General features: G+C 54.7%; 1 protein-coding gene across 1 annotated transcript; it reads left to right on the plus strand.

Moving 5' to 3' along the window:
* The first annotated feature begins 597 nt into the window (after positions 1 to 597).
* On the plus strand, positions 598 to 15729 carry LOC100401252 (short stature homeobox protein). Its single transcript, XM_078364394.1, is given in 9 exon segments — positions 598 to 702; positions 915 to 1205; positions 1288 to 1300; positions 1484 to 1667; positions 1669 to 1814; positions 5581 to 5789; positions 12553 to 12610; positions 12726 to 12814; positions 15484 to 15729. Coding segments are annotated over 9 exon segments (1341 nt in total).
* Positions 15730 to 16704: the final 975 nt, after the last annotated feature.

A 16704-nucleotide genomic window follows, 5' to 3' on the forward strand; every position in this document is an offset into this window, starting at 1 on the left:
TCAGCTCCTCCTCCTCCCCTCAGCGCGCGCCACCCCTCGTTTACGGTGCACCCCCACCTCAATCTGACCGGCGCTGCTGGGAACCCCTTCCCTGCGCCCTGGGGTCGGGGAAACACGGCCCCCTTTCTTTCCGCTGCAGGAGACCAGGGCCCGACTCCCAGGCGCCAACGCTGCGCGCCTCGAACGGGTGTCTCCCGGAAACCCGCAAAAGAGCTTCTGCCCCCCCACCCCCAAAAAAGTTTCACCTTCCCCGGGACCCTCCCCAGCTCCAAACGCGAAGGGCGAGTGGGGAAAATGAGGGCATTTTACAGGGTAAAAAAAAAAAAAAGAAGAAGAAGAAGAAAAGAAAGGGAAAAAGAGAGGGGAAAAAACTCAACTTTACTTGGTTTCCAGGACTTGGAAAAGGAATTTCAGCTCACGGAGGCGAACCTCGGCTTCCACTGCAGGGTAACCCCGCCAGGAAAGCCGAAAACACCAAGTATATATATATAAAATGTTCTCCCCAGTAAATATCCTACACGCCGGGGTGTCAGCGCGGCGCTAAGCGGGGGACGGCGGCCTCAATCCGGGGTCTGCCGGGGTCTGGCGCGTGCAGAAATGACCCGGTCTGCACGAAGCGCTCCTCCTGGGGACCCGAGCTCCTTTCTGCTGGCGCTGCAGACCCGGGAGGCGGCCACGCGGATCCTCAGCGCTCGCGTCCAGGTTTGGGGACACCGGGAACCTTCTTCTCACTTCGGGGGGGTCCTTCGGACGCTTTCCATCTCACCCGCGCTCCCCGTGCTCCTCCATCCGGCTCCGAGGGGCCTCCGCCCGGGTCTCCATCCCTCCATCAAAACACGTGCAGCAGCCTCCAACTTCCCAAATCACGGGTCCCGGCGCGCCCCGGTCCCCTCTCCCTCTCCGCCTTCGGAAAGGTGGGGGGAGGGCGGTTCCTGGAAAGGTCCAGGCGCTGGGCTCTGCGCTCCTCCCCTGGAATAGACGATGCGGGGGGGGCGGGGGCGGGGGCCGCGGAACTGCTGGGACCTTCCTCTCTCCAGCCCCGCGAAGTCTTGGTCCACTTTGCTTTTGCGCCGCAGCCACGGAGGAAAGAGAAACGCGGGGACCGGTCTTGGGGGACGCTGGCGGTGCGCGCGCTCTCCCTGCCAAAAAAAACGAAACAAAACCGGGATCTTTACCTCTTCGCACCTCTGAGCGGACGCCAAACGGTGATGAAATGACAAGAAGCCCAATTGCCGGCCTTGGGGAGGGTGGGGGAGACACCGCCGTCCCTGTGTGCGTCCGCCGCAGGGCCGAGACACCCGTAATTGCTCTAGACAGGCGGCGCGCCGGGGGCTGGGCGAGGGCGGCGCGTCTAAATAGCGAGATTTCCAATGGAAAGGCGTAAATAACAGCGCTGGAGATCCACCCGCGCGCGAACGGGCCGCCTTCGTCCCTCCTCTACGCGGGGACAAGCGCTAACCCACCGGCTCCCGCGCCTCCAAAGCTTCCCGGAGTCCTCCCCGCGCAGATTCCTCCCCGCCGGACTCAGCCCTGGAAGAGCTCACGGCCTTTGTATCCAAATCTTTCGACCAGAAGAGCAAGGACAGGAACGCGGGAGGCGGAGGAGGCGGCCGCTGCGGCGGGAAAAAGAATTGCATCACCTACCGCGAAGTTTTGGAGACCGGACTGGCGCTCGCGGGAGCTGGGGACGTCGGATTCCAGCCTCCAGGACTTCACGGAGGGCACCGGCCACTGCACCGTGCATTTGTTCAAGGAGCACGTAGACAACGAGAAGGAGAAGCTCAAGGAATTTGGCACCGCGCGCGTGGTGGATGGTAAGCTCCTCCGCGCGCCCCGCGGCTTCCCCCAGATCCCCTTCCCGGGGTTCGGAGCCGCTTCGCCCCACGGAATCGGCTGGCGGGCGCGGCGCTACGCACATTTACAGCTCCCCGGGTCGGAGGAGAAGGCCCCGAGGCCAGGATTTTCCTAAGAAAGAAACGAAGGCAGGACTGGAGCCCGTTGGAAAAGCTGGGAGGTCTCCACGGTGGGAGGCCCGGGTGCAAGGAGGATGGCAGCTGGGGCCGCGGGCTGCCCGCCGCAGACTCGAACCGCCTCGCATCCTGGGCGCAGACACGGGGCTGGGGTGGATCCTGGCGGCCATGGGGCCTACTATGAACACAAACATATACGTATTTTTGAGGCAGCCTGTCGCCCAGGCTGGAGCGCAGTGGCACGATCTCGGCTCACGGCAACCTCCGCCTCCCGGGTTAAAGCGATTCTCCTGCCACAGCCTCCGGAGTAGCTGGGATCCCAGGCACCCACCACCACGCCCAGCTAGTTTTTCTGTGTTTTTAGTACAGACCGGGTTTTACCATGTTTGCCAGGCTGGCCTCGAACTCCTGACCTCAAGTGATCAGCCCGCCTCGCCTCGCAAAGTGTTAGGGTTCCAGGGTTGAGCTGCTCCCAGCACAGCCGAGGGGCTGGCGTCTATAAGGGTGTGGGTTTCTGTCTCAGTGTCCCTGTGTCTGTGGCCTGCATCTAACGTCACCCACGCGGAAAGAGGACCTCTGTGCCCACCCAGGACACCGGGTTAGACTCCAGGCTACATGGGGGAAACAGACAAAAAGGCCCCCATCTATCTGCCTCCTTCCCTTTCCTTTAAGGAACAATTTCTCCTTCTTCTCCTCCTTCTCCTTCTCCTTCTCCTTCTCCTTCTCCTTCTCCTTCTCCTTTCTCCTTTCTCCTTTCTCCTTTCTCCTTCTCCTTCTCTTCTTCTCCTTTCTTTTGTTCTTTCTTCTTTTTTTCTTTGATCCTTGAGGCTGGATCTCGGTGAAAGCTGCTGTCTAAATTAACACCAGTCTGGTGCCCGCAGGTGGCCGGGATCTGGATGGGGCGTGAGGGTGCCCCCGGGAAGCTGGTGGATTCGAGGCCCCGTCCTACTCCAGGCTCTCAGCGCGCAGTCGGGTTTCAGGCAGCCCGGCGGGCCCTGGGGGGGGCGGGGGAAGGGCTCCCCTCCAGCTGTTGTTCCAGAAACCTCCGTGGGAGATCTCCCCGTGGTGGAAACCGGGTTGGGAGAGGCCGTGTCTACCCCACATGCCCCTCCACAAACACACCCACTGGTCTCTGTAAACCTCAAGAAGGAAACGAGCGCAAAGTGTCAGGGTCACAACTGCAGCGGACCATTGAGAGCTATTATTTTTCATTACAGAGAGAGAGAGAGAGAGACAGAGAGAGAGAGAGAGAGAGAGAGAGAGAGAGAGAGAGAGAGAGGGAGAGGGAATCTAATCTCCGCTGATGGATTCTCAGAGGTTGGAGGGGAGGGTGAATTTCCCCCAAAGGTAATTTCTCCGAAGAGTTGGGGGCTACCTGCTCTGCTGGGGCCTACATTTCGAGTGCGGGTGGCAGAGTTTTGTGGGGGGATCGGTGGCCTCGCCGCCGTCCAGGGTGACCAGACTGGGTCCCCAGGCCTTGAGCTTGTGAACGCAGAACGCTGTTTATGAATTATAAATCAGTCGTCGGTCGCTGGGAGGCCACGTGGGCCGAGCCGGCCCGGCTTACTCAGCAGTTGCTGAGCTTCAGAGTTTTAGGGCCTGAGATCCATGTCAGACGTTTCGCTGGGTCCGGCGGCCCGTTCTGCGTGATTACTTTTTTTTTTTTTTTTAGACGGAGTATCGCTCTTGTTACCCAGGCTGGAGTGCAATGGCGCGATCTCGGCTCACCGCAACCTCCGCCTCCTGGGTTCAGGCAATTCTCCTGCCTCAGTCTCCCCAGTAGCTGGGATTACAGGCACGCGCCACCATGCCCAGCTGATTTTTTGTATTTTTAGTAGAGACGGGGTTTCACCGTGTTGACCGGGATGGTCTCGATCTCTTGACCTCATGATCTATCCGTCTCGGCTTCCCAAAGTGCTGGGATGACGGGCGTGAGCCAATTTCCTCCTCTGGCCTCTGTCTTCTTCCCCACATGGCACCACAGCGAAGTGTACTCCAGGTCTTTTGAAAGCGGAAAATAAGGATTCAGGGACCCAGGAGAGGACAGGCAGTGAGTGCCCCCCTCCCCTTTCTCCTTGACTGGGCAGGGACAAGACCCCACCAGCTCATTGTCCCGTGCTGGAAGTAAATGGAGGTTGGAGAGTCGGGGGAGCAGTCACGGGCACCCACCCGTGGAATCCCGTGGCTTTTGCAAAGCCCGCAGGAGGGTGCTTGGAGCCTCCGAAGCCCAGTTTCCCAGCTGGCCTCCATCACTGGGGTTCATAAGAGAAATGAAGGAGGAAGCTCCAGGGCCAGCTCCAGGGAAAAGGATTCCGGGTGGGAAAGGAACGCCGTGTTCTTGGAAGCACGTGCGTTTTAGGGGGCCAAAGGGAATTTGAAGTCCACGCTGGAAAGAGGGGCCGGCGCTGAATTCCAGCTCGCGGGAGGCCCTGGGGTGGGTGATGGAAGGAAGACACAGAACGCGGCGCCGGCCTCTACCAGGTTCCCCTTGACGCAGGTGGGATTTGTGAGGTTTGCAAGTTTGTGGGTGACCGGGGGCCTCTGAGACTGTTTCAAGGCTCAACTTGCAAATGGCAACGTCTTACCCTTGACACCAGCCTGGGCCACGCGGGGCTCTTCCTCTGCGCCCAGCAGGCCCGGAGATGGGAACAGACGGGCGCCAGAGGAGCCGCTTTCACCAGCGCTGGGTCGATGAAGGGCATGGCAAGGCTCTGGATGTGTAACCTTAGGAAGAAAACGCTTTCTAGCTGGAAACACCCGACAGCGGACTTTTCATGCCCTTCCCTGTCCCGCAGCAAATAAAAGCAGATCACCTTTTTTTTTGTTTTGGCGGGGACGCAGGGCCATTTCTGGCACCCTGGTGGGGTGGGTGCGCGACCGACAGCACGTACCTGGGAAAGAGGGATTTCTTCGAACGGGGTTCGAGTCCCAGGTTGCGGCGGTGCGTTCCCCATGGGCGGTGGTGTTCAGCTGTTCTGGTGACAGTTTCCGTGAGGAGGGGGCTTTTCTAGCTCGGCCAGATCCCGGAGGGTCCCCGAACCCCGAAGCCCAGCTGCGCTGCAAAGGGGGATACCGTCTCTCCGCGGACCAAGAATCCGCAACCTGCCTGTCCAGTTCCCGGGCGCCCCGCCGGGGACCCCACAGTCGTCAACTGTTCCAAAAAAATAATAATAATTATTATAGTAATAATAATTTTCTTTAAAATAGGATTTGACACCCCAGTGTCCTTTAAAATAATAATAATTAAAAAAAGGTTAGGTTATGTCAACACACTAGAAGTGGATAATTGAGGAAACTATTTGGAGGAGAGGAGGTCAAGGAAACAAGGTTCTTATCCTAAAAAGCGGCTTTTGCCGCGTGGCAGGTACGCTGGCCCTGCGTAAAGGCGCATCGGGTTTTCGGGGTACCCCGTGTCCACCGCGGGACACTCCTGGCGCGGAAATACCCCCCCGCCACCCCGCGATGCGCGTCCGGTGCCAGGTCGTCTGCTCGCTGGAGCTTGGGGGGTGGGGGGTGGGCGCGCGCGCACTCGCGCTCGCGGAGGTGACCCCCGGGAGGGTTTGGAGAGGCGCCCCCCCACCTCAGCGCCGCACCCCCCGCCGCCACGCAGGGATTTACGAATGCAAAGACAAACGCGACGACGTGAAGTTGGAGGACGAGGACCCGCAGGCCAAGCTGAAGCAGAGGCGCAGCCGCACCAACTTCACGCTGGAGCAGCTCAATGAGCTGGAGCGGCTGTTCGACGAGACGAACTATCTCGACGCCTTCATGAGCTAGGAGCTCAGCCAGCGCCTGGGGCTCTGGGAGGCGCGCGTGCAGGCAGGAACCCCAGGGTTGGGGGGGACCCGCGGGGCGCACCGGCTGCGCCAACTGCGCCCTGGTCACCGCCAGGGGCCCTGCCCGGAGCGCGCGGAGCTGGGGCACGCGGGGCGCGTGGGGTGCGCGGCCTTGGGGAGACGCCTGCGGCCTGTGGGGTGGCATATCCCGGGGTTTGTCTGCGCGAAGATCCAACAAATACACGCATACGCACATATATGTATGTTGTGTTTCTGTATGCCTACGCATGTTTGCCTTGAGATTTGGGTATGTGTCTCTTGTATGTTTGTATATGTGTATATACATATATTTGTTTGCTTTTACATGTATGTTTATATATGTAAACGCATACACCGTAGTGATATATATATAAAGGCGTGTAAAATATCTATTTATATATATGAAGTCATACCACAGTTATATGTATATATATATATATATATATATATATATAAAGGCATTTAAAAATATCTGTGTGTATATATAAAGGCATACAACATAGTTATATATACATAAAGGCATATAAAATATATATTTATATATAAAGGCATACAAAATAGTTATATATATATATAAAGGCATACAATGTGTATATTTATATATATAAAGGCATATGACATACGTATAAATAAACACGTATAAAAAATATATATATATATTGATATATAAAGGTATATGAGATAGTTTTATATATATATAAAGGCATATAAAATATACATATATTAATATATATAAAGGCACACATTTGTTTATATTTATTTGTAGATATATTTTTTATATATACATAAACACATATTATGTCTATTCATTTGTAGATATATTTATATATAAAGGAAAACGCATTCGTGTAGAGACATATATATATATAAAGGCCTATAAAATATTTATATTTATATATATAAAGGCAAACATATACATATACACATATATGTAAGGGCAAACAATGATATATATATTTGTTTATATATATTTGTATATATTTTTTATACAAACATGCATATTTGTATATACATTTCTTTGTGCAAATATGCATATTTGTACATGTATTTATTTGTATATATATCATATATATTTATTTAGAAAATATATATTTATATGTTTGCTTAGAAAATATATATTTATATATTTGTTTTGGAAAAATATATTTACATATTTGTTTTTGTAAATATATATTTGTTTCTATAAATGTTTATATATTTTGACCCGTGATTACTTTCGGTTTCCGTGGGGTCAGTCCATTCAAACACCGTTTTCCCTTGATTTTGCTTAGGACGTGAAGATAGATACAGTTAGGTTTTGAAGCAGAGTGTTTTACAAGCTCTTTCATTTAAAAACATGTATCAAGGCCCCTGATTCCGTTCTGTCTTCCCTTCCGACTGCATTTAGGGTCCTCAGGAATCCTACCAGGCTCCTCAGCGTGCTTAGGATCCAAATAAGAGGGGTGCAGTGTGACCCTAGGTGGTCAGAAATAGGGTCCTGTCTTTCCTCCATCTCCCTCCTCCCTTCCCCAGGACCCCTCCTCCCTCCTGCTCCCGGGAGCTGTGGGGAGAATGAAGGACACTTTTGGCATCTGGATGAGAGGAGACCATTAGGCCAGGCCTGGGGGTCTCCCAGAGGCACGTGCCAATCCACAGTGCCCATCTGAGCAGGCACGGGGTACCAGGAGCGTGGCATTCACTTAAATGTATAAATTTATTTCCTGGGGACCAGGAGCATGGGCATGTGGGGGAGGGGGAAGAGGCTTCCTCGGTTTTGCACACATTGAGTTAAATGTATGAGTTTATTTCCTGGGTGCTGGTGGGAGAGCAGGTTCCAAGCTCATCCCCCTGGCAGCTGAACTCCTCCTGGTTCTGCACAGGACAGAAGGGAGCCAGAGAGAGGGAGAGAGCGGGAGAGTGACAGGGTTGGGATCCCCGGGCCCGGGGGAACCCCTTGGAAAATAAATGAAATTAAGATTGCCCACTGGGGATGCATCCATTCAAAGCAAAGTGCTTAGCCAGAGATAGGGGGAGCGTTTTACAAGATCTTTCATTAAAATGCATATATATATAAAATGTATATGTATATACATGAAATTAAATACATATGTTTATACATATGTGTGTTACATGCAGGTGTTCCCAGAAGTTTCATTAAAATATATATATAAATTAAATTAAATATATATTGTTAATAAAAGATCTTGTAAAACAGTATATATATGTGTGTGTGTGTATGTATGTCTGTGTGTGTATATGTGTGTGTGTATATGTCTGTGTGTATATATGTGTATGTATATATATGGCTGTGGGTGTGTATATATTTGTCTCTGTGTGTGTATGTCTGTGTGTGTGTATATATGTCTGTGGGTATATGTATGTCTGTGTGTGTTTATATATGTCTGTGGGTATATATATGTCTGTGTGTCTGTATATGTGTGTCTGTGTGTGTGTATGTCTGTATGTGTGTGTATGTATGTCTGTGTGTGTGTCTATATGTGTCTATGTCTGTGTGTGTCTGTCTCTGTGTGTGTGTCTATATGTCTGGGTGCGTGTGTCTGTATGTATCTGTGTGTATATATATATGTCTGTGTGTGTCTGTGTTTCTGTGTGTCTATATGTCTGTCTGTGTGTATATATATGTCTGTATATATATATATGTCTGTGTGTATATATATATGTCTGTGTGTGTATATATCTGTGTGTGTGTATATATATGTTCGTGTGTGCATGTATATATATTTCTCTGTGTGTATATATGTCTGTGTGTGTTTATATGTCTGTGTGTGTCAGTGTGTATATATATGTCTCTGTTTGTATATATATGTGTGTCTGTGTGTGTATGTACATGTGTGTCTATATTTCCGTGTGTGTGTGTGTGTGTGTTTGTAACTCCTCATTCCTTTGCGTTTCTCTGGGGTACATTATTGTCAAGCACAAGTTTCCCTCCATGTTGCTTAGGGGATTAGGACACAGATGAGTTAGCTGCAGAGTCTCTTTTGAGATGTTTCATTTAAAAAATATGTTTTGGCCCCCGATTCCCTGGGTCCCTTGTGTCTTCCCCTGTGGCTGCCTTGAAAAGCCTTTCTCAGAATCCTGAGCGTGAAATAAAGACTTCCAGGTGCTGTCGTGTAGGTGACAGCTGTAGTCCCCCCACAAAAAACGCATCTGTCCAGGTCCGGGAGATCCTGGTCAGAATCTCTGTGGCCTCCAGGAGGGAAGGAAGCTTTCGTTACCTCCAGCCCTCTCCCAGAAGATGGATTGGACGGCCCCAGATAAGTTAATGAAAATATTAAAGTTTGGGTGATGGGGTGGGGGTTTGGGGGGGTGTCCCATGTATGTCACGTCCCGGTGTGTCTGTCTGCCTGGGACCTCTCGTACGTCCCCGGCTGTTGATGGACGGTTTCTATAAAAATAAATTACTCGTAATTTAATTCCACACTATTTCTTTCCGTAGTCTATTACCTTACAACTGTGGCACAAAATTGGTGACAGTGGGGTGTGTCTGCACCCCCCTTCCACCCCGTAAAATAAACACACTTCGGGGGGAGACAGCCCAGGGCTATCGATCCTGGAGGTCCAGGGAAATTTAACCCTGGTAAATAATCATAATAATAATAGTAACAGATATGGGAACGGAATGAAAGGCATCATTCTCCGTGGCCCGCAGGGAGAACTGTCCAGTCGTAAACGTTGGCCAGCAGGGTTCAGGTCCTCCTGGAAAAAATCAATTGGTTCAAACAGGGATATCACTCCCCCCCCAACCCACACAGTGGAAGGTGTCAAGGGTGGAAGGGACCGGGTCCAGGAGGGATATTTTATTTTATTTTTATTTATTTATGTTTTGGAGACGGAGTTTCGGTCTTGGCACGCTGGCTGGAATGCAATGGCGTGATCTCGGCTCACCACAACCTCCGCCTCCTGGGTCCAGGGAATTTTCCTGCCTCGGTCTCCCCAGTAGCTGGGATTACGGGCACGCGCCACTGTTCCCAGCTAATTTTGTGTATTTTTAGTAGAGACGGGTTTTCACCATGTTGGTTGAGCTGGTCTCGAACTCCTGACCTTGTGATCCACCCACCTCGGCCTCCGAAAGTGCTGGGATAACACACGTGAGCCATGGCACCTGCCCAGCACCTTTTTCATTTGCCTGCTTGCAATTTTTAAAAAGCGACAATAAGTAGTTACTTTACACAGGTGAAAACTACTTTTTTTTGTTTGTTTTTGAGACGGAGTTTTGCTCTTGTTACCCAGGCTGGAGTGCAATGGCGCGATGTCGGCTCACTGCAACCTCTGCCTCCTGAGTTCAGGCAATTCTCCTGCCTCAGTTCCCCCAGTAGCTGGGATCACAGCCACCGCCACCATGCCCGGCTAATTTTTTTTGTATTTTTAGTAGAGACGGGGTTTCACCAAGTTGGCCTGGATGGTCTCGATCTCTTGACCTCGTGATCCACCCGCCTCGGGCCTCCCAAAGCGCTGGGACGAGGAGGGATATTTTAGTCCCAGGGATCTCAGAGTACTTGGGTCCCCTCTCTGGGTACAGCGTGTCCCCCGCTCTCAGCCGATAGAGTTTCAATGGAGTGTGGGACTTCGCGGGTCGTCATTAACCTTTTATTTTTAGTGGTGGGTGTTGGTGGGCGGGGGGGTCTTTGGAAACTCATATCGCCCAGCTGTCAGCGTTGTAATGGAAAGTTATGAGAGCGCGGTGAGTGGCCAGCCCGTGATTTCATTACAAACAGCCACCTCCGGGTTTATGGCGCATGGCTAAATTAAATGTCATTATTTACTGTCTCTAATGGAAATCAAAAGGAAATCGCTTTACTGGTGTTTGTGGAAGGAATCCGTGACTGCCTCTTAATGAAGAAATAAGTCTCTAAAACAGTGTAACACACTTCGCTTTACCATATTCGGGCCTAATTGGACTTGATCCCGAATCACTCACTCCAGCCTTGATTTATGAGCATCTCGCCAAGCACCTAATTCATCACGTTTATTTTTCAGAATCATTATTTCCGCCCCCACACCCCGCCTCGCTTTTGGAAAGGGAGACGCAACCAGGATTTCCAGATTTCAGGAGGATTTTTTTTTAATGGCCTTCCTGGGGCTTCCTTGCCAAGCAGTGCAGGGGCAGTGTGCTTTGGGGTGTCAAGGCGGGCTTTGGAAACAGGGCAATGGTGGGTGAATTTCAATGTTATAGCCCAGGCTGGGGATTTTTTTTTTTTTTTGATGGGGGTGTCAGGAGGATTTGCTGGGCAAAAGGATAACGTTTTCATCCCGGCGGGAGTCACTTACGGACTGAAAATGTTATTCCGAAACCGCTGAGGGATGCTCCGTCCTGGGTTCGAGACCACGTTGTTTCGCCTCCAAACTCCCAGGGATTTCTGAGGTTCGATTTACAGGGGCGCCGGCCCTGGGCTCTGCACGGCCGGGGGCGATGGCTGCCGGTTTTTGCCCAGAACAGCTGGAACTGCTGGGACGCTCACCCGCCTTGGCTAAGGGTCCCCGTCTCTGCACAAACAATTTTTCTTGTGCACTGGAGTGTGGGTCTGCTTGCAGGTCGGGCTGCCACAGAAAACCTGTGAAACGGAATCCAGGGACTGACACTGCCAAGGGGGTGCTGTGGGGGGCGCCGGAGGGAGCCTAAGTTCCCCGCCTTTCCCAGCTGGTCAGCTTGGGGCAGAGGGGACTCTGAATTCCAAGCCTGTGGGAGGCCAGGGGGTGGAATCTGCACCCAAGTCTTGACATGAGGCCTGTGATTTTCCCCAGGCTCCTCGGGTGGGGCGGGGAATCCCCTGTTCTGCTGCACCCCACTTTGTCGAGGCTTCCCCCGAGACTCAGAAGGCGTAACAGGAGCACAACGCCCCTATTGCCACAGCCTGCTATTCCTGGGTGGGAACCTCTCCAGGATGTTCACGACTCCCATAATATGAATGGAGTCCCTTCAGCTCCCCAAGGCTTCCTAGGAGGCCATGGGGAAGGGAAACACGTTTTCTGGGCTCCAGGGACTCTTAAGCCATCGGCTCGCCCACTGCCTTGCTGGGTAAAGTGTGAAGGTCGAAAGCCGGGGTTTTTCTCAGGGTCTCCAGGCATCGGGAGTCCGGGTGCCCACCCAGAACGCTGCGAAGTTGCAGAGTGCATGTTTCATGTCTCAGAATACAACTTTCATTTTAAATTAATCGGTATTGACTCACACGTGTCAGTTACTTGGGGCAGAGAGTGTTTGAGGCCAGCCTCAGTGGCCCACGCCTGTCATCCCAGCACTTGGGAGGCTGAGGCCGGCAGATCAGTTGAGGTCCGGAGTTCGAGACCAGCCTGGCTAACATGGAGAAATCCCGACTACTCTAAAAATAGAAAAAAATAAAAATAAATCAATTAGCCGAGTGTGGTGTGGGGGGAGCGTCTGTGATCCCAGCTACTCGGTAGGCTGATGCAGGAGAATCGCTTGAACCCGGGAGGGAGAGTTTGCAGTGAGCGGAGATCGGCCATTGCACTCCAGCCTGGGCGACAGAGCGAGACTCTGTGTCAAAATAAAATAAACCATGAAAACAAAATTAAAACAAACAAACGTTAAAAAGAAAATCCCCATAAATTCCAGTTCTAGGTAGGCAGTTATGCATGGGTGGATACAGAGGGTCCATAAGGGGCTGACACCCCCATCCCCCGTCGGTTACCTCCGGGCTCCCAGAGGTGCAAAAGTGCTCCGTGCAGCCTGGCAGGGAGGGTGCTCCCTGTCCAGGCCCCGGGCTGAATCCTGACACCCTTGTGCAAACTCTGTCTGCCTTCCCACCGAGGTGTGGTTCCAGAATAGAAGAGCCAAGTGCAGGAAACAGGAGAATCAGATGCATAAAGGTGGGTGTCGGGGATTGGGGGTGGGACCCCGAAGCTGGTGGGGGGGTGGTGGTGGTGGTGGGGCCTTCCTGGGGGGACCCCCCCACACACTCACGCCTCTTCCTTTTCACCACAGGAGTCATCCTGGGCACCACCAACCACCTAGACGGCTGCCGAGTGGCACCCTACGTGAATATGGGAGCTTTGCGGATGCCTTTCCAACAGGTAGCTGGTTTTTCTTCCTCTGAAAAACCCCGGGGACCCGTTGCCTCCTCCTCTGCTGCCCGGCCCCCGCCCCCCACTGACTCCCAAATTCTAACACTCCCGGCTCCTCGGCTAGCCCTGCGGAGCGGGAGGCAGTGGCTTTTCCAAGGGAGCATTTAGAGGCGTCTTGGCACGTATTAAATCAGGCTAGACTGGGCGCGGTGGCTCCTGTCTGTCATCCCAGCACTTTGGGAGGCCGAGGCGGGTGGATCACCTGAGGTCGGGAGTTCGAGAGCAGCCTGACCCACACGGTGAATCCCCGTCTCTACTAAAAACACAGAAATTAGCCGGGCGTGGTGGTGTCACGCGCCTGTCATCGCACCTACTTGGGAGACTGAGGCAGGAGAATCGCTTGAACCTGCGGGGGGACGGAGGTTGCGGTGAGCTGATATGACACCAATTTACTCCAGCCTGGGGACACAGCAACACTCTGAGAAAAGAAAAAAAAAATAGATATATCACGCTGTAAACTCCAAGGGCCTCCTTTGGAAAGGTGAACATACACAAGCTTCAGCAGAAATCTTACAAAAATCAGAGTGGTGAGAAATCCCACCCCGCCAGGCATCGCCCCCCGCAACCCCACCTGGCTGTCTGCCTGGTTAAGAAATGTGGGATGCCTGGGCCTGAGGATCAGAGATGGGATAGAGCCTTGGGGACCTGGTGTTCTGGGGAGAGAGGATTGGGTAGCTGGCATCCCAGAAAGAGGCTTGGGGAGCTGGTGTTCCCGGGAGACAGGATTGGGGAGCTGGCATCCCAGAAAGAGGCTTGGGGAGCTGGTGTTCCCGGGAGACAGGATTGAGGAGCTGGTGTCCCAGAAAGAGGCTTGGTGACCTGGTGTTCCCGGGAGACAGGACTGGGGAGCTGGTGTCCCAGAAAGAGGATGGGGGAACTGGTGTTCCCGGGAGACAGGATTGGGGAGCTGGCTTTCCAGAAAGAGGCTTGGGGAGCTGGTGTTCCCGGGAGACAGGATTGGGGATCTGGTGTCCCAGAAAGAGGCTTGGGGAGCTGGTGTTCCCGGGGGACAGGATTGTGGAGCTGGTGTCCCAGAAAGAGTCCTGGGGAGCTGGTGTTCCTGGGATACAGGATTGGGGAGCTGGCATCCCCTCGTGAAACTCATGTCCCTTTCACTAATCCCTCAAGTGCCCGAAGGCCTGGGGCGTCTACCCGGCTCCTGCTGCCCCCCCACTTCCGTCCTGGGCTGTGCACCTCTGAGCTGGTAACACCCTGCTCAGCTCCCAGCCGACTTGGGATTGGGTGTGTGTGGCGGGGATTTGGGAACTGCGTGGAAGGGGGTGCAGGGTTTTGGGACAGTGCCCACTTGCGCCCTGGCTGGACGCAGCACGGCTGCCTTGGTTTCCAATTTGGGGGTCGAGACTGCAAGCCTGGGTGAAACGGGGCTGGGGGCACACAGCGGGGACGCGTGGTCTCCGTTCTTGACCGTTTTATTCCAAGGGGACAAGTCGGCGTTTTTTATTCGCGCGCTCGTTTGCCGAAGGGCGTCAGGTCCCAGACGTCTGGCCTCTGCCTCTGCTGGCTGAGGGTGGAGGGCCATGGGGTTGGCGCTGGGAGCTGCAGGTATAAAGCTGTAAATCGTAAATGAAAAATTCAGAAATGGAGCCCGAGCGGGAGCTCTCCAAGTCTCCACGGCTCAGGCCCGAAGAAGTGGGGTCCGCGTCCCTCCTGTTCTCCCCTCCTGGGCATGTGGCCTCCAGGCTGGGGACAGAGCCCACCTCTTGCACAGTCTCTGGGATGCAGGACCGGGTGAAATGAGGCCGCTGGAGCCTGCAGGCCTGCCTGGCTTTGCGCAATGGAGCCTTGGGGAGCTGGTGTCCCTGGGGGAGAGGCTTGGGGACCTGGTTTCCCTGGACCAGGCTTGGGGAGCGGGTGTTTCCGGGAGAGGCTTGGGGCAGCTGATGTCCCCGAGGAGACGCTTGGGGACCTGCTGTCCCTCGGGGAAAGGCTTGGGGACCTGGTTTCCCTGGAAGAGTCTTGGGGAGCTGGTGTCCATAGGGAGAGGCTTGGGGACCTGCTGTCTCTGGGGAGAGGGTTGGGGAGCTGGTGTCCCCCCACATCCCAGGCTTGGGGACCGGCTGTCTACAGGAAGAGGCTTGGGCACCTGATGTCTCTAGGAACAGGCTTGGGAAGCTGTTGTCCTTAGGAGAGGCTTGGGGACCTGATGTTCCCAGGAGAAGCTTGGGAAGCTGGTGTCTCCGGGGAGAGGGTTGGGGAGCTGGTGTCCACGGGAGAGGCTTGGGGACCTGATGTTGCCAGGAGAGGTGTGGGGAGCTGGTGTTCCCTACTTGGGGGCGGTGGGATGAGCCGCTGTCCAGACCCTGAATCCCGGGAAACAGAAGGCATCTTGAACTCCCGGGTGGGTGCCCCGATGTGAACCCTACTCCGATGCGCTTTTCGGGGAGCTGTTTGGATTCCCCTGGCCCAAGCTAGTCTGGAAGTCAGCACCAGCTCTGGGCCGGGGGAAAGAGGACAGTCAGATGGGGGTGTGGCTTGCAGAGTTGGAGAAGGGATGACGCTCTGCGGGGGAGAGGAGACGCGTTGGGGGGCTTGCAGGGGGGGAAGGGTTCCCCAATCCCCAATCCTGCGCCCTCACCCCGCCCGGGTCCGCTTCGCAGGTCCAGGCTCAGCTGCAGCTGGAAGGCGTGGCCCACGCGCACCAGCACCTGCACCCGCACCTGGCGGCGCACCCGCCCTACCTGATCTTCCCCCCGCCGCTGTTCGGGCTGCCCATCGCGTCGCTGGCCGAGTCCGCCTCGGCCGCCGCCGTGGTCGCCGCGGCCGCGAAGAGCAACAGCAAAAACTCCAGCATCGCCAACCTCCGGCTCGAGGCGTGCAAGGCCGCGGAGGCCCTGGGGCTCTGACCCCAGCGCGCCGTCCTCCCCGCCTTTCGCGCCTGCGGACTCTGGGGCCCCGCGCACCCAGCCTGCACAGCGACCTGCACTCCAACTCCCCTTCGAGCTCCTCCCGCGGCCCGCAGTCCTTCTGAACCCCAGGGTCTCTTCAGTGGTTCTGCACCCCGGGGGCTCCTCAGTGCACTGGCACCCGCGTGCTCTTGCACCCCGGGGGATCCTCTGTGCTTCTGAAACCTGGAGTGTCCTCAGTGCTCGTGCACGCCAGGGGCTCCTCCGTGCTCCTATAACCTGGGTGCTCCTGCACCCTGGAAGCTCCTCATTGCACCGACACCCTCGTGCTCCTGCACCCTGGGGGCTCCTCTGTGCTTCTGAAACCTGGGGGGTCCTCAGTGCTCGTGCACCCCGGGGGCTCCTCCATGCTCCTATAACCTGGGTGCTCCTGCACCCTGGAAGCTCCTCATTGCACCAGCACCCTCGTGCTCCTGCACCCCGGGGGCTCCTCTGTGCTTCTGAAACCTGGGGCGCTCCTCAGTGCTCCTGCACCCCAGGGGCTCCTCACTGCTTCTGCACCCCCGGGGCTCCTCATTGATTCTGCACCCCAGGGGCTCCTCTGTGCTTCTGAAACCTGGGGTGTCCTCAGTGCTCGTGCACCCCGGGGGCTCCTTCATGCTCCTATAACCTGGGTGCTCCTGCACCTTGGAAGCTCCTCGTTGCACCGGCACCCTCGTGCTCCTGCACCCCGGGGGCTCCTCTGTGCTTCTGAAACCTGAAGGGTCCTCAGTGCTCGTGCACCCCGGAGGCTCCTCCATGCTCCTATTACCTGGGTGCTCCTGCACCCTGGAAGCTCCTCATTGCACCGGCACCCTCGTGCTCCTGCACCCCGGGGGCTCCACTGTGCTTCTGAAACCTGGGGTTCTCCTCAGTGCTCCTGCACCCCAGGGGCTCCTCACTGCTTCTGCACCCCGGGGGCTCCTCAGGGCTCCT

The sequence above is a fragment of the Callithrix jacchus genome, chromosome Y, assembly GCF_049354715.1.
Source record: "Callithrix jacchus isolate 240 chromosome Y, calJac240_pri, whole genome shotgun sequence".
NCBI classification, from domain to species: domain Eukaryota; kingdom Metazoa; phylum Chordata; class Mammalia; order Primates; family Cebidae; genus Callithrix; species Callithrix jacchus.